Raw genomic sequence first — 25,204 nt, 5'->3', positions numbered from 1 at the left:
TTGTTTCTAATTCTCTATCCATCTCCCTTCCTCTCTGTAAAAAATCAATAAAATATATATATATTTTAAATATATTTTTATTGATATTTCACAGAGAGGAAGAGAGAGGGATAGAGAGTTAGAAACATTGATGTGAGAGAATCATCCATCAGCTGCCTCTTGCACACCCCCCAATGGGGATGTGCCCGCAAGGAGACCTGGGAAGGGAAAAGCAAGAGATGGGGAAAGAGCCTTGGAAAAGTAAAGTTCAACAGAACACAGTCGGACTCCTGAAATTAAATTGTACATGCCCTTGACCGGAATCGAACCCGGGACCTTTCAGTCCGCAGGCCGATGCTCTATCCACTGAGCCACACCGGTCCCGGCCAATAAAATATATTTTTTTTTAAAAAAAAACAACAGTCTAAGTCGATACTAATTCCCAAAGTTCAGTTCCTCTTCATTACTTTTCTGTTTTGGCCTCCACTTTACTTTGCTTTCATTCCATTTTGCTGAGCCCACTGAAACCAACCAGATTCTTGGTCTTATTAGAACTGGGACCACTATCCCAAAAGGAAACTATAACTTGACATTTCATTTAATTAAGAGACGAGCACAGGTATGGAACTTGGGTTACAGTTTCCTTATTGCAGGGAAGGGAAAGGGGAAGTGGAAAGTGAAGGAACTCTTCCTTGAAAAGTCCGTTACTTTCTTCACATTGAAAAATGTTCCTTAGTGGATAGAGCTTCTGCCCTCGGACTAAAGAAGGGTTCTAGGTTTGGTTCCAGATTTGATTCCAGCCAAGGGCATGTACCTTGGTTATGGGATAGATTCCCAATAGGGAATGTGCAGGGGGCAGCTGATCGATGTTTCTCTCTCATTGATCTTTCTAACTCTCTATCCCTCTCTCTTCCTCTCTGTAAAAATCAATAAAATATATTTTTAAATAGAAAGAAAAGAAAAAACTCACTACAGACTGATTCATATGCCTTTCAGCATAATGATTATTGCTTGTCTCATTTCTTATATTTCCAATAGGACATGATCTCACTCATCTAGGGGAAATGGTGAACAACATAGACTGATGAACAAGAACAGACCCAGAGATAAGGAGCCACGGATCAGACTGTCGGACCTCAGAGGGAGGGTGGGGACAAAAGGAAGAGATCAACCAAAGGACTTATGTGCACACATATGAGCCTAACCAGTGGTCAAGAATAGTAGGGGGTTGGGGCATGAGTGGGGAGGGTGGAGGATTGGAATGGGGGGTTGAGGACAAATATGTGATACCTTAATCAATAAAGAAATTAAAAAATAATAATAATAAAAAATGCAAAAAAAAAAAAGAAAAAAAAAGAAAAAGAAAAATGCTCCAGGCAATGATTTAAGCTCATGACCTAATTTTCAAACAGGATTTTACTTAAACAATGTCAACCAGTCAGTGGCCACTCTAATTTGAAAGCCCAAATGATAAGGAGGCTCCATTTCAATAGCAAACCTCTACTGCCAGAAAGTTCTAGTAAACCTGTTTCTCTAAACCAGAGAGTTCAGAAAAAGGCCTCTCATTCTATCCTAAAAGAAGTGTATATCGCCGAAATCAGTTTGGCTCAGTGGATAGAGCGTCAGCCTGCGGACTGAAAGGTCCTGGGTTCGATTCCGGTCAAGGGCATGGACCTTGGTTGCCGGCACATCCCCAGTAGGGGGTGTGCAGGAGGCAGCTGATCGGTGTTTTTCTCACATCGATGTTTCTAACTCTCTCTCTCCCTTCCTCTCTGTAAAAAATCAATAAAATATATTTTTTAAAAAAAATAAAATATGAGGCTAGACAGAAGATAAGAGTACTAGTTCAAGTCTACCTCTACCTGAATTTTACCAGGAATAACTTACTCAACCCTTCTCTTTTTCAAAGTCTTCATTCTCAACCCTTCACCTCTGTTAACATCATTCTGGTTCTGAGATTCCCAAATAGAATGTACTCCATGCTAGCAAGGGGTCTGGTCTGTATTGTTCACCCCTGCAGCCCCAGCACAGGGCCTGACACATAATAGGAAATCAACACGTATTTGTTTTTTAAAAATTAAGAAACTCAGCAAAAATGCAGGTGCTACAGGCTCTTTAGAACGAAACAGTCCATATTACCATTAAGTGTTCACCCAACCAGTCTCCACCACTCACTGACTTTAGAATAACCTTAAAGAAGTTATTTTATTTATCTGAACCTCACCTTGCTGTGAGGATTAAGTGACATGTACATCAAGCACTCTGCACAGTGGAGGCATGCAGTAAATGCTAGAGAAGTGTTGACTGACATTATTGCTGTAGCTATCTGGTCTACCTCCAGGCCAGATATTGCAGCTACTACAGAATTTGCATTCCATTATCCCAATTAAAAACCCTCCTGAAGGAAGTTTTCCAATAAATGCCTCTTTATAGAATTAGGGATAATGGGACAAGGAAGATACTCAGTATTTACCACTCCCTCCCTCAAAAGGATGGATCTTCAATTTAATGAGGGGGAAAAGCTGTTATAAGGTTATATAATGCATATATTATGCATAAGAAAGCATTCAGTCTTCAGAATAATGATTCCAAGAATTATCCCTACACCAGAGACTTACTAAAGTGCTCTTCTCACAGTTTATGCCGAAGATCTTAGTAGATGACACAGCTTTATAAGGAGAACTTTGGTGTCTGAGTCTGAAACTGAGAGGGGTCTGTTTCTATTCAATATGGAATGAGATAGTAGAGCTGTGGTTAAGTAAGAATATAGCATATAACTATTTTAAAGTCAATTAACAACAGAAACTCCTCCAGCGATAACACCCTCTTCTGAATGGCCATATTTCCTCCATAACACTCTGACATTATACACCTTATTCTATGTATTTGTCTTCTACTACCACTAGACTGTCCTCTCATCAAATTCAGAGTCCTACTGTCACTTTGTTTGTGTGTGTGTGTGTGTGTGTTTTTTTTAAATATATTTTATTGATTTTTTACAGAGAGGAAGGGAAAGAGAGAGAGAGAGAGCTAGAAATGTCGATGAGAGAGAAACATCGACCAGCTGCCTCTTGCACACCCCCTACCGGGGATGTGCCCACAACCAATGTACATGCCCTTGACCGGAATCGAACCTGGGACCTTTCAGTCCGCAGACTGATGCTCTACCACTGAGCCAAACCGGCTTCGGCCCTACTGTCACTTTGTATTTCCCCCAGTTGTCAGCACATAGTAGGCACTAATTAAATGTTTGTTGAATTAAATGTTATATTTATTTATTTGAGTACATACTGTGTGCCAAACACTGTCTGGATGCTGATAAACAGAAGAGGTAAAAATCACTGCCCAGTCCAGCCAGCGTGGCTCAGTGGTTTTGTGTCGACCTTTGAACCAGAAAATCACTGTCTGATTCCAGTCAGGGCACATGCCCAGTTGCTGGCTTGAGGGCATGTAGGAAGCAGCTGACTGCTGATTCTCTCTCACATCGATGTTTCTCTCTTTCTCTCCTTCTCCCTTCCTCTTTCTCCAAAAATCAATTAGGAATCTTTAAAATTAGTTAATTAGGCGAAACCAGTTTGGCTCAGTGGATAGAGCGTCGGCCTACGAACAGAAAGGTCCCAGGTTCGATTCCGGTCAAGGGCATGTACCTTGGTTGAGGGCACATCCCCAGTAGGGGGTGTGCAAGAGGCAACTGATTGATGATTCTCTGGGCAATGTCTACTCTACATTTTAGTTGTATTCCATTGAAATTGTTGTGTGCTGCTGTGGTTAGGTGTCTACCTGAGCAACCATCTTGGATCCTCTGATTGATGATTCTCACTCATCAATGTTTCTAACTCTCTATCCCTCTCTCTTCCACTCTGAAAAATCAATAAAATATATATTTTTTTAAATTAGTTAATTAGCCGAAACCGGTTTGGCTCAGCAGTAGAGCATCGGTCTGCGGACTGGAAGGTCCCGGGTTCGATTCCAGTCAAGGGCATGTACATTGGTTGCAGGCACATCCCCAGTGGGGGGTGTGCAGGAGGCAGCTGGTCGATGTTTCTCTCTCATCGATGTTTCTAGCTCTCTATCTCCCTTCCTCTCTGTAAAAAATAAATAAAATATATTTTTAAAAATTAGTTAATTAATAAAATGGCACAAGGGAACCTTCTGGGGGGGGGTAGAAATGTTCTCTACCTTGACCTTGATGGGGGGTAGGGGGGTTACTCATGTACATATATTTGTCAAAACTCATACAACGGTACACTTACAATGTGTAAATTATACCACAAAAGAGTTTATTTTTAAAAGTCTTGTTATGTCATGTAAAATGGTGATAAGTGCCTAAACCGGTTTGGCTCAGTGGATGGAGCGTCTGTCTGCGGACTGAAAGGTCCTGGGTTCGATTCCGGTCAAGGGCGTGTACATTGGTTGTGCGCACATCCCCGGTAGGGGGTGTGCAGGAGGCAGCTGATCGATGTTTCTCTCTAATCGGTGTTTCTAGCTCTCTATTCCTCTCCCTTCATCTCTGTGAAAAATCAATAAAATATATATATATTTTTTAAATGGTGATAAATGGTATGAAAAAAAAATAGGGATCTAAGACTAGGACTACAAGGTGGGGATAAGGGTTGTTCTTATTAATATGATGGTCAGGGAAGGCTGCTCTTTTAATGCCAAAATTTAGGTCAATCCTTTAAAAAAAAATGGATCAAACTTAATTTTCTGTGGTAATAAAAGGAAAAGGAATGTCACGAACAATGAAAAACAGAAAATAAACCTGAAATCATTTGTTTAGCTCTAGACAGAAACCACCCCCTCCCCCCAAAGTGACAGATTTTCCAGAGATTACTCCAACTAATAAGGCACATAATTGACACTCAATAAAAGTTTATGACTGTTGTTAAAGGACACATGTAAACTGAACTGAGCTCTTTGGAAAAGGTTATGAGAGGTTATGGAAAACACTTTAGTCATAAGGATGACATATTCAATAGGCAGAAGCGACTGGGCTGGAAAGCAGAGGAATTTCTAAAATACCCTTGGACTGCTGAACGGCTCTCTTCACCTGAGGCTGGGGTGTCGTGCCTACATGTCAGAATCAAGCTCTGTCAGTTCTGCTCAAGCATTCCACCATCTAGACTCAAATTCCCTGGGGAAGACAGCAAAAATTCAGCCACAAGTAGGAGGAAATCAGAAGAGGGGGACATTTCCAGAGCTGCTGGGAAGTAGAATCCTCCTCCAGTGAAGTCAAGGCAGAGGTCAAGTGCTTACATATGGCTGGTATACACACTCTCCTGCCGCAGGACGCGAGCCACTACCAAGACAACCACACAAACTGTTTAAACAGAGCCTCTTCATTTCTGGCCAACAGTCATTGGAAAGAGAAGCAAAATGAACAAAACATCCTCCAAGGAAGCAGCCACCCTTTCCTGCCTCCAGAAATCCTGCTATGTCCTGCCTGCCCACAGGTCGTCCCAATTCCTCTTGCCTGGAACTTTCTACAGTCTCTTCTTCAGGGTCTCATCCATTAGCTTCCCTCTGACTTCCCTCCACCAATCAAATGTGCTCCATTCAGCAGCTCTAAGCCCAGAGAGAAATGATCTCATGGGCGCTCCTCCCAAAGCAAGCAAGACTCCCCAGGAGACTGCAGCCTGATTCTCCCTCAGAAGGCCTTCCACGCTCCAGGATAAACTCGAAGGTGGTACGACCAGGAGATGCATCCACAGGGAAAACATACAAGGTCAACAGAATAAGAATCTTCCTCTTATACTACCCCAGACTCAAAAAACCAGATGTGTGCCCAATTCCAGAAAAGAAGAAGAAAAAAATCAATCACTTTAAGGAAGTGACAGACCAGGAAAAAAACAGAATTGCACACACTGGAGGTAACCTGAAATAGTTAAAAATAGGTTCCCTGAAAAGCTGACTCACAGTGATTTTGATGGCTTATATGGGTCAAATTTTAAACCAGCCCTGCACTAAACAAAACAGCCTCCCAGGTTAGATGCCAGGAGCCTGTCACCACAGCGCAAGACTGAGAAAGTTCCGAAGATGCAGGGCAGAAACTGAAGGCACACAATAGGGGCCTTTCGTGTTTTTGCCTGTCTGAGTCACCCTGAACCCTGCATTGCCCAGTAATCCCATACAATGCCTCCCCCTCCACCATTATGACTAAACAAAAAGGGCTTTTTCTTGGGCTTTTAGAAGTAAAAGCCGGTAGTCGTGTGGAGGGAGCCTCTGCTACTTCTCCAATTATTGCTTATTATTTTGACAGACAGCTCCTGAACAGACAGACCTATGGCTTTGTGTTACTTTTTAAACTATAGCACCTAAGAACCAATAGTAAATATATATTCATGTTCTGAGCAGAACTTACCAAAAGGCTAACAGCCACACCACCAAAATTGGTCCTTACAAGAATTCGGCCATTGGGAGAGAAAAATGGGCAAGTCCCACAATGTAGAAGATTATGACCCCTCTGGCTCATGACCTACTGGCCAGAATGAAGCTAAGGGGTTCCTGCCAGCCTGTCTGAACCAAAGGGCCTGGGAAGAGCCAGCCCCACCCAGCAAGGTACCCTGGACCCGGAAGCAGAGAAAGGGCCAAGGAGCCGCGGGCAGAGGAGGCTGGCACAGCCAGTTTGTGGTTCAGGATTCCCATGCAGTCTGAAAACATCCTCTGCTGTTTTCCACTCCTGGATCCCATTAAAATAATGTCTCTTTTAGCCAACTTAAAAAAAAAAAAAGCCAGGTCCCAGTATTCTGAGCCACACTATTCTGGGACTGTAAACAAGTGACGCAGCCAAGTACCGGGATGGGTCTTCTTAAAGGGACGGTCTCGGAGAGATGAGGTCCACCACGGACTTGGCTGAGGGAAGGACAAAGACAACTCCCTTGGGCTCCCGTTTCCGGGAGGGCCCGAGGCCGTCCATTTCTGAGTCAGGGGGGCCTGCCCGGTGGGTGTTTTCTTAGCTCCTCATTGACCACCCGGCTCACTGGCCTCCTCAGCACCCTGCTTGCTGGGCATGAGGAGTTTCCTGGCATGAAAAACTCCCTGGTTCTCCTAAGGTCCCAGTCAGGGGTCCGTCAGCATAAAGAGGAAACAGGAAAATTTCCTGTCAGGCTGCTGCTCTATCCTTTTGGAAAGAGGACAGTTATAGGAAGTTTGTAGAAAAGAGACAAAGAGGAAAATGGGGTGATTGGGGGGGGGGGGGGGAAGAAAAAGAAAAAAAAAAACAACTTGTATAGGGTTTAAATGTCTGTGTACATAAGAATGAAGAGAAAAATTTTAATCTTTTTTCCCATTTACAAATAAACATTCTGGTAAGATATCTGAATTCCTACTATTCTCTTTAAGAACCCTAATTATTAGAACTATTCTTCTAACCTTTGAGTTATTTGCTAAGGTTGTTGTCTCTAACTTCAAGAGATTACAATGACTTGTCAGTATGGATCATTTACTTATTAAGGGCTGTAAATGATAGGTCCTTAAATCCTTTGGTTTTTCCTAGCACAATTCTACTCTGGGCCTAGAAAAATCAACGAACACAACCCAGAAAGCTTAGCTATTTCATATGCCAAAAGGAAATACTGATTTCACCTAGATTACTTCTGAGGAGTGAACAGAACCGAAAGAGAGAGAAAAAAATTAGTGTACCGATTAAATATTTAGTTCCTGATATATTTTCCACTTCACTAGAATCCAGGTCTCCTATTCAACCAAACCTTCATCTGTTAGATCAGGTTCCCAATCTCAGCACTACTGACATTTTGTACCAGATAATTATTATTTTTGTTAATCTTTGCCCAAGGATATTTTTTTCCCTTTGATTTTTAGAGAGAGTGGAAGGGAGGAGGAGAGACACAGAGAGAGAAACAACGATGTGAGAGACATCAATTGGTTGCCTCTCACACACACCCCAACTGGGGATGGGGATCAAGCTTGCAACTGAGGTATGTGTCCTGGACCAGAATCGAACCCAAAGACTCTTCAGACCATGGGCCAACGTCTAATGACTGACCCAAACCAGCTAGAGCCAAATAATTCTTTTTGTGGAGAACTGCCCTAAGCGCTGTAAGATATTTAGCAGCACCTTGACTTCTTCTACCCACTTGTCAGTAGCACACCCACCACTTCCCCCATCTGTGATAAGCAAAGGTGTCTCCAAACATTGCCAAATGCCCCCTAAGGAGGTAAAATCACTCCTGGTTGAGAATTACTGTGTTAGTTTAATACCAAATGAGGCTAATTTAGCTCTCTTTATTGTATAAATTTTGTTCTTAAAGACCTTTAGTTTTATAGATTCAATAAAAGTTGGGGTATTAAGCAGGTGCTATTTGCACAAACCAAATTCCCAGGCATCACCACTAAGTTCTCTCATTCCCTCACTCCTCCACCCAATATATCAGCATTCATTTTACATCCAAACTTTGTCCCGCATTCATTAATGTTTTCCATTTCATCATGTCAATGATAGCACCAAATCTAAGCCACCTCTCACCTCACCTTCTGCCATAGCCTCCTAAGTGGTTTCACCGCTTTCACCCTTGTCCCCCTACAATCACCACAATCTAGTCTTCACACTCCAGGAAAGAGACTTCTCTTAAAAACTTCTATCAGATCATGTGACTCTCTAGCATAAAGCAGATAGGTGCTTCTCATTACCCTCGTAATCCAGTTATTTCTAGGGCAGTGGTCAGCAAACTCATTAGTCAACAGAGCCAAATATCAACAGTACAGAGATTGAAATTTCTTTTGAGAGCCAAATATTTTAAACTTAAACTTCTTCTAACGCCACTTCTTCAAAATAGACTCTCCCAGGCCGTGGTATTTTGTGGAAGAGCCACACTCAAGGGGTCAAAGAGCCGCATGTGGCTCTCGAGCCGCAGTTTGCCAACCACGGTTCTAGGGTCCTCAAGGCCCCATGTGATGTGGCACCTGCTTGTTTCTGCACCTGTTTCCTTAACACACGCTACAACTCACTCCAGCCACGCTGGCATACTCAAACATGCCATCCCACCTTCTTTTTGTTCCCATTTCCCTCTGGAGGTCTGTTTGCCCAGGTACTATCAATCATCAGATCTTTGCTTGTAAGTCACCTCTACAATAAAACCTTCCCTGACTATCCTGCAAGAGTGGATTCCAAATCATCTTCAGGTCCTGGCTGGGTAGCTCAGTTAGTTAGATCAACACTAAGGTTGTAGGTTCGATCCCCTGTTCAGGGCACATACAAGAATCAACCAATGTATATGTAACTAAGTGGAACTTCAAATTGATGTTGCTCTCTCTCCCTCTTCCTCTCTCTCGCTAAAATCTATCAATAAAAATAATAATACTTACTACAACTAAACCATCTGTTTGTGTTTTACATATGTGAACTGTGCTTTCCACACTTAAATAGTAAGTTCTAGGATGGCATGGACCAAGTTTTTCGGTTTTTTTGAATATATTTTTTTTTATTTTTTTACAGAGAGGAAGGGAAAGGGTAGAGAGCTAGAAACACTGATGAGACAGAAACATTGATCAGCATTGATCAGAAACATTGATCAGAAACATCACACCCCTACTGGAGATGTGCCCACAATCAAGGTACATGCCCTTGACTGGAATCGAACCTGGAACCTTTCAATCAGCAGTCCGATGTCTGCAGTCCGATGCTCTATCCACTGAGCCAAACTGGTCAGGGCATGGAGCAAGTTTTTTAACCATTTATCCCTGGAACCTAGAAAGTGCTGGCACATAACATCTGGTCAATAACTGTGATGAATTATTGAGTGGCTTTGGCTAGCAGGCCACAAATGAGTTTCTACTTCTGAGACCAAAAGTTAGTCTCACATCAAATTTATAATTCTAGTATCCACTCAAATGACAACAACAGAATGGTAATAAAACATTTTCACCTCTAAAAGGTAACTTTTTGTCCTTTAAGTTTTCCAAAAAAAACTGAATATTTGAATCACTAGCGACAATCTTGGGAGACTCCAGGCCATAGGATTTGAGGAAACCACACATAACATTAACAGCCTATTAGCTTCTAAAATATTCCTTATGTACACAGATGCCATGAAACAAGAAATAAAAACAAAGTTGGGTCCTAACTCATAGAATTTTTTTTGTTTTTTGGTATTTTCTCTCTCTCTCTCTCTCTCTCTCTCTCTCTCTCTCTCTCTCTCTCTCTCTCTCTTTTATGAGTATTTATTGCTATAAGGAAGGAGCTCTTCAATGACAAGTCTTACATTTATTGTATACACAGCTCTTTCATTTGATTTTTACAGCAGCCATGAGGAACTGGTGATCTGATGCTTTTGACCATCCGAAGCTTAATTAGAAAGTTTAAATGATTGGTCAGAGATAGCAGAAGTGTCACAAAGCAAGGAGCTTAGAGCCAGATACCTGTGTTCAAATCCGCTGCCACTCACTGTAACTTGATCTTGGCAAGTTACTTCATCTCTCTGTGCGTCGGTGTCCTCATCTATAAAATACAATGCTGGAGACGGAATGTTTGTATCCTCTCCGAAATTCACATGTTGAAATCTAACCCCCAATACGATGGTATTAGGAGATGGGGCCTGTGGAGGTGACTAGATCATTAGAATAAAGCCCTCGTGGATGGAATTATATGGGTCCTTTATGAAGGAGACCCAAGAGCCCTAGCCAATTTGGGTTCAGTGGATAAGAGAGTGGGTCCTCGGACTGAAGGGTCCTTATCAAGGACACGTATCTTGGTTGCAGGCTCCATCCCAGCCCTGGTTAGGGCAGAGTGGGAGGCAGCCAATCAATGATTCTCTTTCATCATTGATGTTCCTATCTCTCTCTCCCTTCCTCTATGAAATCAATAAAAATATACTGTATTAAAAAAAAAAAAAAAAAAGAGGGAGATGAGAGGAGAATGAGAGCAAGCTAGCTGGAAGAGATTAACTGGGAGAAAAAGAGAGCCTATGTAATATTTTCAACAATAAAGATTAAAAAACAAACTACTGCAACAGACTGGTAGTAGACACTATGTGCCAGGCCTTAAGATAAATCCTCCCCATTCCTAATATCTTTGAATCCTCTCAACCACTACTATGGAGTAGAAGGCACAGAGCTTATAACTTAACATGGTTATACAGCCAATAAGCTATAACATGGTTAGAGCCAGGATATGAATCAAGCAGCCTTCACTCGAAAGCACAGACCTTATATCATCTTCTCTGCAAAGTATAAACATTACACCACCAATCTCTCCTAGTGGCCATATACTACCCTCTCCCCACCTCAGAATCAAATCAAATGTTCTACAGTCCTTCTGTAATCCCAAGTGTCTCACTGGCTTTTACCGATCAGAAGCCTGCACATGACAGTAAGAAGAGCCTGCCTGGTGTGGTTTTTACGGGGTGGTAAAGCCTCTGCAGAAAGTTCCACCAGGAGGACGGTGACGTTTTTACTACCTTTTCACTCCCTTTTGGGGGCTAACTGGTCACCCTTTTGTAGGTGAGCCCCAGGAAGGCCGGAGGGGGGGAATGGGGGAGGGGCACAGGGGCGTCCCAACCAGAAATTTCTAACTTTTTTATTTTTAATTATTAATCCTCTTCTGCTGTGGTTTTATGTTGTCCGTTTTTTAAATTTTTTTAATTGTTTTTGTTTTGTTTTTTTACTTTTATTTTTTACCTCTTGTGTATATGTAGCAAATTTATAGGGAAATATGTATGTACTTTATGGAATAAATTTTAAAAACTAAAATATATTTTATTTTAAAGTAACGGACCTTTAATCTTACGCAGCTAAATTACTGATTATATATTTGCTGAGCTGACTTAACGGTTCAGAAAACTGTATCAAGAGTTTTATTTTTTGACTCCAAAGCCTTCTTAATAAAGTGTTTTTATTACGTACGGGGGGGGGGAGGGGGGGAGGGAGGAGGGGGAGGAGGAGGAGGAGGAGGAGGAGGAGGAGGAGGGGGAGGAGGAGGGGGAGGAGGAGGAGGAGGAGGAGGAGGAGGAGGAGGAGGAGGAGGAGGGGGAGGAGGAGGAGGAGGGGGAGGAGCCGCCTGTCTGGAGAAAATACTATCCTTACCAAATGCCACTTCTAAAAAAATTTATTTTTAAAATATATTTTATTGATATTTTACAGAGAGGAAGGGAGAGAGATAGAGAGCTAGAAACGTCGATGAGAGAGAAACATTGACCAGCTGCCTCTTGCACACTCCCTACTGGGGATGTGCCCGCAACCAATGTACATGCCCTTGACCGGAATCGAACCTGGGACCTTTCAGTCCGCAGACCGACGCTCTATCCACTGAGCCAAACCGGTTTTGGCTCTAAAACTTTTTTAATTAAATTCAGAGAGGGCCGAAATAAAAATATATTTTTAAAATATATTTTAAAAATAAAAATTAATTAATTAATTAATTAATTCCGGGAGGGAGGAAGGGATGGAAATGGTAGAAAGAGAAAGAGAGATAAAGATAGAGAGAGGGGGAGAGAGGATAGAGATACAGAAACATCAGAGACACACATGTATGTGTTGCCTCCCATACTCTGAACCACAACCTAGGTATATGCCTTGACCAGGAAGTGAACCGCCACCTTCAGTGCACAAACACTCCTACCGAGCCACACCAACCAGGGCTCAAATGCCATATATATATATTGTTACTGATTTCAGAAAGGAAGGGAGAGGGAGAGGGAGAGGGAGAGAGGGAGAAACATCAATGATGAGAGAGAATCATTGATCTGCTGCCTCCTGCATGCCCCGGACTGGGCATCAAGCCTGAAACCCAAGCATGTGCCCTTGCCTGGAATCAACCCGGAACCCTTCAGTCTGCAGGCCGACACTCCATCCACTGAGCCAAACCTGCGAGGGCTCAAATGCCACTTTTTCAAGACCGGCAGGTGTGGCTCAGTGGCTGAACATTGACCCAGGAAATCATGGTCTGAGTCCCAGTCAGGGCACCTGCCGGGGTTGCACACTCAGTCCCCAGTACGGAGCGTGCGGGAGGGAACCAGTCATGGATTCTTATTGCCTAACGCTCCCATGGCACTCACTTTCACCGTTTCTGTCCCTGCACAGGTAGAATCCCTCATCATTCACAACTTGCCAGAGTGTTCTCGTTCAGAAAACGGTTCTAAATCAGTTCTTCCTAATAATAATAACAGCTATCAGATACTGAGCACTTATTATGCAATAAGCTAAACAAAACTGCCATTTCATCCTCCCAGCAGCCAATGAAGTCTCAACGTTCCCAATTTATAGATGAAAAAACTGAGGATCAGAGAAGAAATTCAGTCAAAAAAGAAAAAGAGAGAGAGAGCGCGCGAGCCCGAAGTCACACAACGTGGTAAGAAACTAAACCCGACTCCTTGCAATTTAAGCTTTCAGGGGTCCTGCCTCCTAATGCTTACAACGGGAGCTCCTCCTAGACTCCCCTTTTGAGAGCTGCCTTCCAACGACCGACCTGCCCCACCACCCCCACATGACACCCCAAGGGCTCACCTGAATTTCCTCATTTTCATCTACGAGGAGGAAGCTCACCACCTTCTCGGTCATCTTCTTCCTCTTGGTCTCCTCGTCCATCTCCTCTTCCTCCAGTAACTCCTGGGCCTTCGGGACATGGTAGACAGTGACGGCGTGTCTCCTCTTGTTACCCCCAGCATGAGTCCTCTTCTGGCACTCCAGGCACAAGTTGATCTTGCAGGCCTGGCACCTCACCGCCGCCCTCTGCCTCACCCCCGGCGAATGGCCGTTGGGGCCCTTGCAGGGGTCGCAGTAAGGGACGTGGCCGGGCTTGAGTCTGATCCGCTCGTGGTTCCTCAGGCGCTCCTGCCGGTGCAGCTCCTCCTCGCAGCGGAGACACTGCAGGCTGCAGCACTCGTCGCACTCGAAGACAGCCTCGTCGCTGCCGCTGCAGGCGTAGCTCTCCTGGCACAGGAGCCCCGGGTTCAGGCCCTTCTGCACCGGGGGGGTCTGAGCACTCATCCTCAGGCTGGTGAGGAAATCAGCCACCATACAACAGCCGCTGGGCTCTCCCCAGCAGTGAGGACAGAGGCTCTGAGGACGAAGACCACACAGAACTACCACAGGGTTCTGAACACCTTACCCTTCACACTTACTTACACACACACACACACACACACACACACACACACACATTCAGGGTCCCGTTAGAATGCTTCACACGCTCACAGATGTTCAAGTTTTTAACTTTCTGCCACCAGGGCTTCGGTATCAGCAGCAATGTTCATTTGGTTTGCTGGTTTCGTCCTCCATAAAGCGCAGACAAATATGTGGTCCGAATTAACCTGGAAGGGTCTGTTATGGCTATCACAGAGGGAGAGCTGCTGGCTCACTGAGGTGGACTCATTAGTTGGGCCTCAAGCACAAGGTTTTGGTAAGGAAAGAGAGTGGTCAGAAGCGCTTCAATATAATCCAACCGCAAGTCAAAACTTCGGGGGTAACCTAAAATAAAGGAAGGAAAAGGATTTCACTCATCTAAAAACAGAAGTACACCAAAAAAAAGCCCTGGCCAGTTTACTCAATGATTAGAGCATCAACCACTGGACCCAAGGGCTCGAGTTCAATTCCCAGTGAAGGGCATGGACCTCGGTTGCAGGCTTGATCCCCAGCCCCATTGGGGTAAGTGCAGGAGGCAACCAATCGATGTGACTCACTCACATCAGTGTTTCTCTCTTTCTCTCTCTCTCCCCACCCCTCCTCCATCCTCTCCTCTCTCTAAAAAAAAAAAAAAAAAAAAAAAAAATTAATTAAAAAAAAAATCACTGGGGCCCGAGGAGGTCAATAGGGGGAGAAAAGGGGACATATATAATAATTTCAACAATAAACAATTGTTTTAAACAATCAGTGGAGTGTTGGCTTCAGCAGCACATATACTAAAATTGGAACAATACAGAGAAGATTGGCATGGCCCCTGGGCAAGGATGACATGCAAATTTGTGAAGAGTTCCATCTTTGAAAGGAAGACAAAAAAAATCACTGAAAAAAATAAAATACTCTCAGGTGAGAATTAAAAAAGAAAAGACTGTGATTAAATACAACACCAAAACTCCTGTAAAAAATTTCATTCTTGCTTGTAAAATTTACACTGGCTCAACCTTGCCAACTTAGCTCACTGGTTGAGCATCAACCCATGAACCAAGAGATCACTGAATAGATTCTGGGTCAGGACACATGCACGGGTTGCAGGCACCATCACCAGTAGGAGGCGTGCAGGAGGTAGCTGATAAGAGGTTTCCCTCTCATCGGATGTTTCTTTTCTATTTCTCTATTCCACTTCCTTTCTCTCTCTAAAGTAGGGGTGTCGAACTCAATCAGAGAAGGGGCCAAAATCTAAAATCCAGCCTAAATTGCGGGCCGAATGGTTTACTGAACAGTCATAAACTGACAATGTCATAAACTGACAGCGGAGTGCAGTGATGACAGCGCGGTGCAGGCCACATTGCAAGGCCTGGCGGGCTGGATTTGGCCCGCGGGCCTTGTGTTTGACACATGTGCTCTAAAGTCAATTTAAAAAGCCGGGACCGGTTTGGCTCAGTGGTAGAGCGTCGGCCTGCGGACTGAAGGGTCCCGGGTTCGATTCTGGTCAAGGGCATGTACCTTGGTTGCGGGCACATCCCCAGTGGGGGATGTGCAGGAGGCAGCTGGCCGATGTTTCTCTCTCATTGGCGTTTCTAACTCTCTGTCCCTCTCAATTCCTCTCTGTGTAAAATCAATAAAATATATATTTAAAAAAAAAATAAAAATAAAGTCAATTTAAAAAAATTTTTTTTTAATTTACACTGGTTCATTCTGACCTAGCAATTTCTTCTCAAAATTATGGTCAAGTTGTCCTTCGAAAATAACCACTACCTCTAGGCCCAAGGCATCTAAGACTTTGCTACTTTATTTCCCAGACAGAAATTTTCTCTTCATTCAGTTATTAAATTCAGAATAAAAATCACTGGCCTGGCTGGCGTGGCTCAGTGGTTGAGCACTGACCTGTGAACCAGGAGGTCACAGTTCGATTCCTCGTCAGGGCACACGCCCAGGTTGAGGGCTAGATTCCCAGTGTGGGGCATACAGGAGGCAACCAATCAAGCCTCAAGCCGATGGATGGGTCTCTCTGATCATTGATGTTTCCATCTCTCTCTCCCTCTCCCTTCCTCTCTAAAATAAATAAAAATATATATTTTTTAAATCCCTAAATAAAAACACCTTCTGCACCCCCACATGCACTCCCCAATTGGGAGAGACGGAGAAAGAAACCTGTAAAAAGCTAAAGAAATGATAATAGTAATAAGCTTCAGCTCCATCAAAGTACTAGAGTTGTTGCAAGTCTAGACAGATGCCTATTAAGAACTCTAAACCTGGAAACAAGAATCACCATTTCATGCTTGAAAACAATATAAAACAATTACTGAACTTCCTTTTGTTCCTTCTGTAACTGGGCACACAGACACACACAAAATGAGCAACAGGAGACAGAATTCCTCCACTGTGGCCCACCGCAAAGCCAGACCTGAGGTGAGTTAAAACCGTTCTTCTCTTTGTTACTCAAAAACTTAAAAATACATATGTAACTGGGGCAGGAAAGGGGGCTTTTGTGACTTCTACAATTACCTTCCTAACCCCCCTTATCCTTGACGCCCATTCTAAAGCCCCAACGAAATGCAAAGCCCTCTTTTCAGATATTTCCCACTCCTCCTACACAGAAATCCACCGATCAATCTTATTTTTAGATAAACAAGGAAGGCGAAGGGAGTGACTAGGAGACCTTATTTACACTCTAACCTCAGACAGCCCAACTAGCTAGCTCCCTCACGCAAACAAAAAATTTGTCGCGATTGAGAAAAATATAAAACCAGCCTTCAACAGCACACCTCGCCGCCCGCCGGGCAAAGCAAACAAGCTGCCCACTCTGCCCGCTCCCTCCCTCGGTATCCCCCTCCGGCCCGGGGATTCCTCACCCTTCCTCCCTCCCGGGCAACACCACCACAACACGAGGGTGGGTGGGAGCAGAGCCCACGAACAAAGAAGGTCCCCCCAAACCCTCCACAAACACTGGCAGAGGCCAGAGCCCAATCTATTGTTTATGCCACCCCACCCCCACAACAGCCGCACCCGACACCCCCCCACCCCCCCGCCTCCCTCCTTGGGGGCAGCCTGAGCTCCCGGACTACGGCTCGTCCCCGAGGCAGCGCCGTGCCCTTCCCTCCCCTCCCGCGACGGCCAGGGGACCCCACCGTGGAGCAGCTCGGCTGCGGCCAGGCGGCGTCGGGGGACCGCGGGTCGCCGGTGGTGGGGGCGGGGGCTGTTTCTCAGGGCACCGGAGGATCCATCCTCATTTCCATCTCCGCCCCCCACCTCCTTCGCAGCCTCCCGGGCTTCCTCCTCTCCTGTTGTCAGTTGTGATCAGCTGATCGGAGTGAACTTCTACCAGCTCCGGACTAACAGGAAGGCGTGAGCTGTGAGTGCAGCCCCGGGAGGGAGGAGGGGGCGGGGGTGGAGTCTGACGCGCCAAACGCGGAGAATGGTACGCACAGCTTGCTGGGAAATGTAGTTTCCTGGAGGGGCATCCTATCTCTACACGACGGAAGTGGGGGGCCCTGAATGACTACAACTCCCAGTACGGAAGCGACTGCTCGTGCCAGGAAGCGGGGGAAACAAGCCATGAAGCATTTCGGGAGTTGGAGTTTTTGCATTGGCTGTGGTTTCTGCTGCTTTCAGAGCGTTGTTTTGGGCACTGGCCCCAGAAAGGATGACGTTAAGTTAGAGAGTTGATGTAATGTGTAGTATACGCAAAGTAATTTCATCTCAAATAACCCTTATTTCCCACCATTCCATCAGAAATGTATAAAAACAACCTCCTCTTTCTCAATTTCACCATGTACAAAGTAGGGAGAAAAATAATTGATAAGAGAATAAAAGTACTCCTGAGAGTTTTGTTTTCTGTTTACCAGTATTCGCCAAGCCAACCATTACTTCCCACCTCCCCTACCTTTTATTTTTTCTGATGTCTCCTTACATAGTTTCTGAATTTTAAGTCATCCTTAAGTTAAACAATATATTTTCAGATAAGCTTGAAGGCCTCAGTGCAGGGTAATAGTTAATACTGTTATCTGGCTTTATGTGAAAGGCCATATATTAGTTTAGTGTTTTCACTTTTGGGGTGTGTTTTTGTTTTGTATTGTTTTGTTTTGTTTTTTGTCTATTTGAATCTTGGAACAACACTGAAAGAAAGTGTGATGAATTCAAAAGAGACTGATCTAAGATGCCAAGACTGAAAGCTTATTCTAGAAAGCTCATGAGTAAGTCACTCAATCACCCCATGAAATTAAGAAATTGTACTGTATAAACTCTGAAGTCTTTGCCAATTCTAACGTTCTATCATTCTATCTTGATAATTGTTAACCCAGGAGAGAATACTAAGGTTGAGTTATTTGACAGGTCACACAGCAAATTATTGACAAAGCTGGGACAAGAACCCATCTCCTCAGCTGGCTGCTGGAAAGAAGGCTCTGACAAGCAGCCAGAAGGCCCCAGTTGGTCCTGATTGCTGGCCAGGCAGAGAGACCCTACCCATGCACGATTTTCGTGCATCAGGCCTCTAGTAATCAATAATATTCTAAGAACTATGTATGGTGTCCCAGGTTGCAGGCTCGATCCCTAGTAGGAGGTGTGCAGGAGGCAGCTGATCAATGATTCTCTCTCATCATTGATGTTTCTCTCTTTCTCTCTTTCTTCTTCCTTCCTCTTTGAATCAGTAATATATTTAATATATATTCCATATATATTAAAAATATATAAAATATCCAGGACCGGTTTGGCTCAGTGGATAGAGCATAGGTCTGCGGACTGAAGGGTCCCAGGTTCGATTCTGGTCAGGGGCATGTACCTTGGTTGCAGGCACAAAAAAATAAAATAAAATAAAATAAAATAAAATAAAATAAAATAAAATAAAATAAAATAAAATAAAATAAAATAAAAATACATATATATAATAAATAAAAAATCTAAGACTTTACTAAAAAAAAACAAAAAAACACAACATAGTGAGATCATTAAAAAAAGATAGAAAAGTCTTTGTCGTGTTAGAATTATTTTATAGCTACTTGACTAAATGTGCTGATTTGAAAAATATGAATAGTTATTAAAATTCCATAATTGGCCGTGGCTGGTTTGGCTCAGTGGATAGTGTCAGCCTGCAGAATGAAGGTCCCGGGTTCGATTCCAGTTGGGAGCATATGACTAGGTTGCAGGTTCGATCCACCCAATAGTGGGCGTGAAGGAGGCAGCCAATCTGTGATTCTCTCTCATCATTGATGGTCCTCTCTGAAATCAATAAAATATATATATATATTTTTTTAATATATTTTATTGATTTTTTTACAGAGAGGAAGGGAGAGAGATAAAGAGCTAGAAACATCGATGAGAGAGAGACATCGACCAGCCACCTCCTGCACATCCCCCACCGGGGATGTGCCTCCAACCAATGTACATGCCCTTGACTGGAATCGAACCTGGGACCCTTCAGTCCGCAGGCCGACGCTCTATCCACTGAGCCAAACTGGTTTCGGCTAAAAACATATTTTTTAAAAATTCCATGATTGTACATAAGTTAGCCCCAAAGCATTAAAAATAAAAATTAAAAATTTTAAAAAAGACTCATCCGGTGATTTAATCACAAACTCTTATTTATTTATCTATTCATTTTAGCATTCCTAATCGGGTTCCCCCCCACCCCCCCATATATTTTTACTGATTCCAGAGAGGAAGGGAGAGGGAGAGAGAAATAGAAACATCAATGATGAGAGAGAATCACTGATCTGCTGCCTCCTGCACACCCCTTACTGGGGATCCAGCCTACAACCCGAGCTTGTGCCCTTAACCAGAATTGAACCAAGACCTTTCAGTTCACAGGCCGAAGCTCTATCCACTGAGCGAAACCAATTAGGGCAAAAGAAGAAATGTTAGAAAGGTTAAGAAAGCAAGTTTTGCCCTAACCGGTTTGGCTCAGTGGATAGAGCGTCAGCCTGTGGACTGGAGGGTCCCAGGTTCGATTCCGGTCAGGGGGCGACTGATCGATGTTTCTAACTCTCTCTCCCTTCCTCTCTGTAAAAAAATCAATAAAATATATTAAAAAACAAAAAACAAGTCTTTAGCTAGGTTCTTGAGACTGGTTAGCCTACTGCAAAATTTCCCTAGAGGGTTTTGTTCCTAAGACCACCACTATAACTTTCTGTAGCCCTAATAATTTGCTTAGTAATTATAAAATAAGTATATTAATATGTCCTGGGAACAAAATGGTATTTAATATTTTTAAAGCCAAAACTACCCATTTGAAATTATATTTTCCAAAGTTATAAGAACCCCTTAAATTGAGGGAAATGGTTGGCTCCAAGGAGTACCGATATACTAAGGTGAGGAAGGTGTTCTTTGAATACGTTTATACTCCAGAAAATTTTTACTATGTAAGTGCAATGTGTCAATAATAATGAAAAAAACACACAACCTTTTCTTAATTTATTGATTTTAGAGAGGAATGGAGAGGGTGGAGTGAGAGAAACGTCATTTTGTTGTTCCACTTATTTATGCATTCATTGGTTAATTCTGTTTTTAATGTACTTATTTTTTATTGATTTCAGATTTCAGAGAGAGGGAAAGAGGGAGAGGGAAGCATCAATGATGAGAGAAAAGCTCGGCCAGCATAGCTCAGTGGTTGAACATCGACCTACGAACCCGGAGGCCTACTTTGATTCTGGTCAGAACACATGCCTGGGTTGTGGGCACAATCCCCAGTGTGGGGTGTGCAGGAGGCAGTAATCAATGATGCTCTCTTTATCAATGTTTCTCTCTCTTTTCCTTTCTCTTCTTCTCTGAAATCAATAAAAATATGTTTTAAAATAATGATGATGAATAAATGTTTTGAATAATGTAAAAAATATTAATAATGATGAGAATCATTGATTGACTACCTCCTGCAGCCCCACGCTGGGGATCGAGCCCACACCCTGGGCACATGCCCTGACCTGACAGAACAGTGACCTTTTGGTTTCTAGATCAACGCTCAACTGCTGAGCCACACCCGCTGGGCTCACAGATGGTTGGAATGATCAGATCTGTTTCTGTTAGTTGTTGCTACTCATTCTCATTTTTTGTGTGCTTATTTTTTACTCTGAGCTAGATTTTCCTTGGAAAATTATTTCTGGGAAGTTTTTGAGGCCTAGGATACAGGTTCATTCCAACAGAGAGGATTTGCTATCAATTCTGCCCAGAGGGACCACTTTAAACTATACTCATAGTTTGGGATTTTTGTTTTTAACTGTTGAGATGTATGTTTGGGTTACATACCCCTCAGAGGGCAGTCTGATGATCCTGTGACCCCTCTACAGCTCCCTGAAATCTCCCCCTTCTGAGAGGACTTTCTTTCCAGGCTGTTGAGTGACTGTGTTTACTAGCAGTTCTTCACCCTTACACTGAAAGGAGGCTCTTTGAAGCACCCATCTGTTCCACTTGCCCCACGAGGCCGAGAAAAACAAAGCTTAAATTGCCAAGTAAGGTAAATGCCCCAGGGCAAAGTGATGTCACTGCTCTACTTACTCTTTGGATCCTGCCTTCACCTAGATTTTGGTCTGATAATTCCTTATCTTCTTGTTGACTCTTCAATATTTTACCAACATGTTTCGTTATTTTCGATAGGATGACCTATTTGCCATATTATGTGCCATATTACAAAAAAAGGAAGGGTTAAAAATATTGTAGCCCTGACCGGTTTGGCTCAGTGGATAGAGCCTCAGCCTGTGGACTGAAGGGTCCCGGGTTCAATTCCAGTCAAGGGCATGTACCGTGGTTGAGGGCACATCCCCAGTAGGGGGTGTGCAGGAGGCAGCTGATTGGTGTTTCTCTCTCACAGATGCTTCTAACTCTCTCTCCCTGTCCCTTCCTCTCTGTAAAAAATCAATTAAAAATATAAAAAATATTGTAAACATTTTGTATTGTGACATATGGTTACTAGACTTATCATGGTGATCACATGTTAAGATATGTAAGGGTAGAATCACTATATTGTACACCTCAAGCTAATATTGTGTATCAACTACACTCTAATATTTTTAAAATGTTATTGAACAAAATTAAAGAAGAAATAAATAGATAGCCTGTGTTTTGAGATTGAAAGACTATTGTTATGATTGTAATATTCTTCAAATTAACCTACAGATTTATTGAATTTTCTATAAAAATTTCAATTTTTTAAAAATATATTTTTTATTGATTTCAGAGAGGAAGGAAGAAAGAGAAAGAGATCTGCTGCCTCCTGCACTCCCCCTACTGTGGACCAGACCTGCAACCCGGGCATGTGCCCTTGACCGGAATCGAACCCAGGACCCTTCAGTCTGCAGGCCCACGCTCTATCCAGAGTCAAATTGGCAAAGGCTCAACTTTAAAAAAAATATATATATTTTTTATTGATTTCAGAGAGGAAGGGAGAGGGAGAGAGAGAGAGAAACATTAATGATGAGAGAGAATCATTGATCAGCTGCCTTCTGCACGCCCCCTATTGGGGATCAAGCCCACAACCTAGGCATTGCCCTTGACCAGAATGGAACCTGGGACCCTTTAGTCTGCAGGTGGACAATCTATCAACTGAGCCAAACCAGCTAGGGCATTTTTAAAATTTTTGTATTACAAATGGACAGTTGAACTTAAAATTCATGTGGAATTGCTAGGAACTCTGAATAACAATGATGAAACAATCTTGTAAACAACAAAGTTGGAAGACCTCATTCTTCATGATTTCAAAATTTATTACAAAGCTATAGTGATCAAAAACATTATTGTGCTAGCCTGGCTGGTTGTTCAGTGGTTAGTGTCAGCCCTTGAACTAAAGGGTCTTCAGTTCAATTCCAGTCAAGGGCACTTAGCAGGTTTAATCCCTGTCCAAGTAGGGGGCATGTTCAGGAGGCAATCAATCAATGTGTCTCTCTCACATGACTTTTTAAAACATGTTTTTATTTATTTTATTTTTTTACTTTTTTGTTAAGCCTCACCTGAGAATATTTTTCCATTGATTTTAATTTTTTTAAATTTTTTTTATTGATTTTTTACAGAGGGGAAGGGACAGGGATCGAGAGTTAGAAACATCAATGAGAGAGAAAGATCGATCAGCTGCCTCCTGCACAACCCCTACTGGGGATGTGCCTGCAACCAAGGTACATGTCCTTGACCGGAATCGAACCTGGGATCTTTCAGTCCGCAGGCCGATGCTCTATCCACTGAGCCAAACCGGTTTTGGCTTTCCATTGGTTTTTAGAAAGAGTGGGAGAGAGAGAGAGAGAGAGAGAGAGAGAGAGAGAGAGAGAGAGAAGCATTAGAGACACATCGATTGGTTGCTTTTTCACATGCCCCAACCAGTGCCAGGGATCAAAACCTCTACCAAAGTATATGCCCTTGACCCTTTCCGCTGAGCCAAACTGGCTAGAGCTATTTTTATTGATTTTTAGAGAAATAGGAAGGGGGAGAGACGGAGAGAGAGGGAGAGAAAGATATATATATATATATATATATATATATATATATATATATATATACACACACACACACACACACACTTCAATGGCTGCCTTTTGCCTGGCCCCCACCACGAATTGAGTCTGAAACACAGGCCTATGCCCTGACTGGGAATCCATTTGGTGACCTCTGGTGCATGGGTCAATGTTTAAAAAAAAAAAAAAAAAAAAAAAAAATCAATGGAAAAAATAAACTCGGGTGAGGTTTAGCAAAAACAGTAACAAAACAGTGTTATACTATAAGGACAGACATAAATATCAATCCAATACAAGTGAGAGTTCATAATTAAACCCCTCCATTTATGGTCAATTGATTTTTTTAAAATCCTCACCCGAGGATATTTTTTCATTGATTTTTAGAGAGAGGGGGAGGGGGAGAGACAGAAAGAGAGAGAAGAAGATGTGAGTGAAACACATAGATTGGTTGCCTCTCGCAAGTGCCCTGATGGGAATCACACCCAAGACCCTTCAGTGCTTGGGGCCGTATTCTATCCATTGAGCAAGACTGGCTAGGACTATGGTCAATTTATTTTTGATAAGAGTTTCAATATTATGGAGAAAAGAATAGTATTTTCCACAACTGGTGCTGGGATAACTGGATTATTCATATGCAAAGTAGTGAATTTATATACCTATCACAACATATACAAAAATTAATTCAAATGAATCCAAGACCTCGATGTAAGAGTCAAAACTATAAAATTATTAGGAAAAATATAGGTATAAATCCTAATGACCACCCTGGCCAGTGTGGCTCAGTTGGTTGAGTATTGTCCCTGGCACCAAAAGGCTGCTGGTTTGATTCCCAGTCAGGGTACATACCCAGGTTTTGGGTTAGGTCCCTGGTTTGGGCGAGTTTGGGAGGCAACTGATAGATGTTACTACTCTATTTCATAATGATCTCTCTCTCAACTCATTAACAAGGTATTTTTTTTAAATAGCAACCAATTGATGTGTTGTTCTCACATCAATGTTTTCCTCCCTGCCTTCCTCGCTCTCTAAAAATCAATGGAAAAATATCCATGGGTGAGGATTAATAAAAATAAATAAATTCTAAATCCTAAAGGTGTACTTGTTAATAATTCAGATTTTTTTCAATAGATGGAGTTACACATATGTTAATATGTATGAGATTTGATATGTATGCTATTTTGTTGTATTGATAAAAGCTTCAAAAGTTCATATGTCAAATTTGCAGAAGGTGTTAACATCATAAATATTTTTATACTTAAAAATGTTGAATTACATGCCAAAGAGCATTTGCGGGAAGTTTTAATTCATTACTTTATTTTGAAGAAAAGTGCTGCTGAAAACTTCAGGAAGCTTATGGTGAATGTACTCAACCTCAAGATACTTGTGAATGCTGGTTTAAGCGCTTTATTTATTTATTTATTTATTTATTTTAAATATATTTTTTATTGATTTTATACAGAGAGGATGAGAGAGAGTCATCGATCAGCTGCCTCTTGCACACCCCCTACTGGGGATTTGCCCACAACCAAGGTACATGCCCTTGACTGGAATTGAACCCGGGACCCTTCAGTCCCCAAGCCGACGCTCTATCCATTGAGCCAAACCGGTCCTGGCTGGTTTAAGTGCTTTAAAAGTGAGGATTTCAATGTAAAGACAAAGACGTCCAGGTCAACCAAAAAAGTTTGAAGACCAACAATTACAAGCATGATTGGATGAAGATGCATGTC

At 42.7% G+C, this 25,204-nt stretch overlaps 1 protein-coding gene across 1 annotated transcript in view; it reads right to left on the bottom strand.

Annotated features, from left to right (window-relative positions):
- The window catches only part of ZFYVE1 (zinc finger FYVE-type containing 1), a 51,242-nt gene extending 33,829 nt beyond the window's left edge, over window positions 1–17,413 (bottom strand). The window contains exons 1-2 of the mRNA XM_084892813.1: window positions 17,181–17,413; window positions 13,438–14,400 (exon numbers count right to left, since the gene is read on the bottom strand). Of these exons, the coding sequence (XP_084748939.1) occupies window positions 13,438–13,950 (513 nt within the window). The 5' untranslated portion in view covers window positions 13,951–14,400; window positions 17,181–17,413. The remainder of the gene's footprint in view (window positions 1–13,437; window positions 14,401–17,180) is intronic.
- Window positions 17,414–25,204: the final 7,791 nt, after the last annotated feature.

Source organism: Pipistrellus hanaki (genome assembly GCF_964339955.1).
Source record: "Pipistrellus hanaki genome assembly, chromosome: 1".
Lineage (NCBI taxonomy): Eukaryota > Metazoa > Chordata > Mammalia > Chiroptera > Vespertilionidae > Pipistrellus > Pipistrellus hanaki.
The sequence above is the reverse complement of the archived record's forward strand: the minus strand, read 5'-3'. Positions and strand labels throughout refer to the sequence as shown.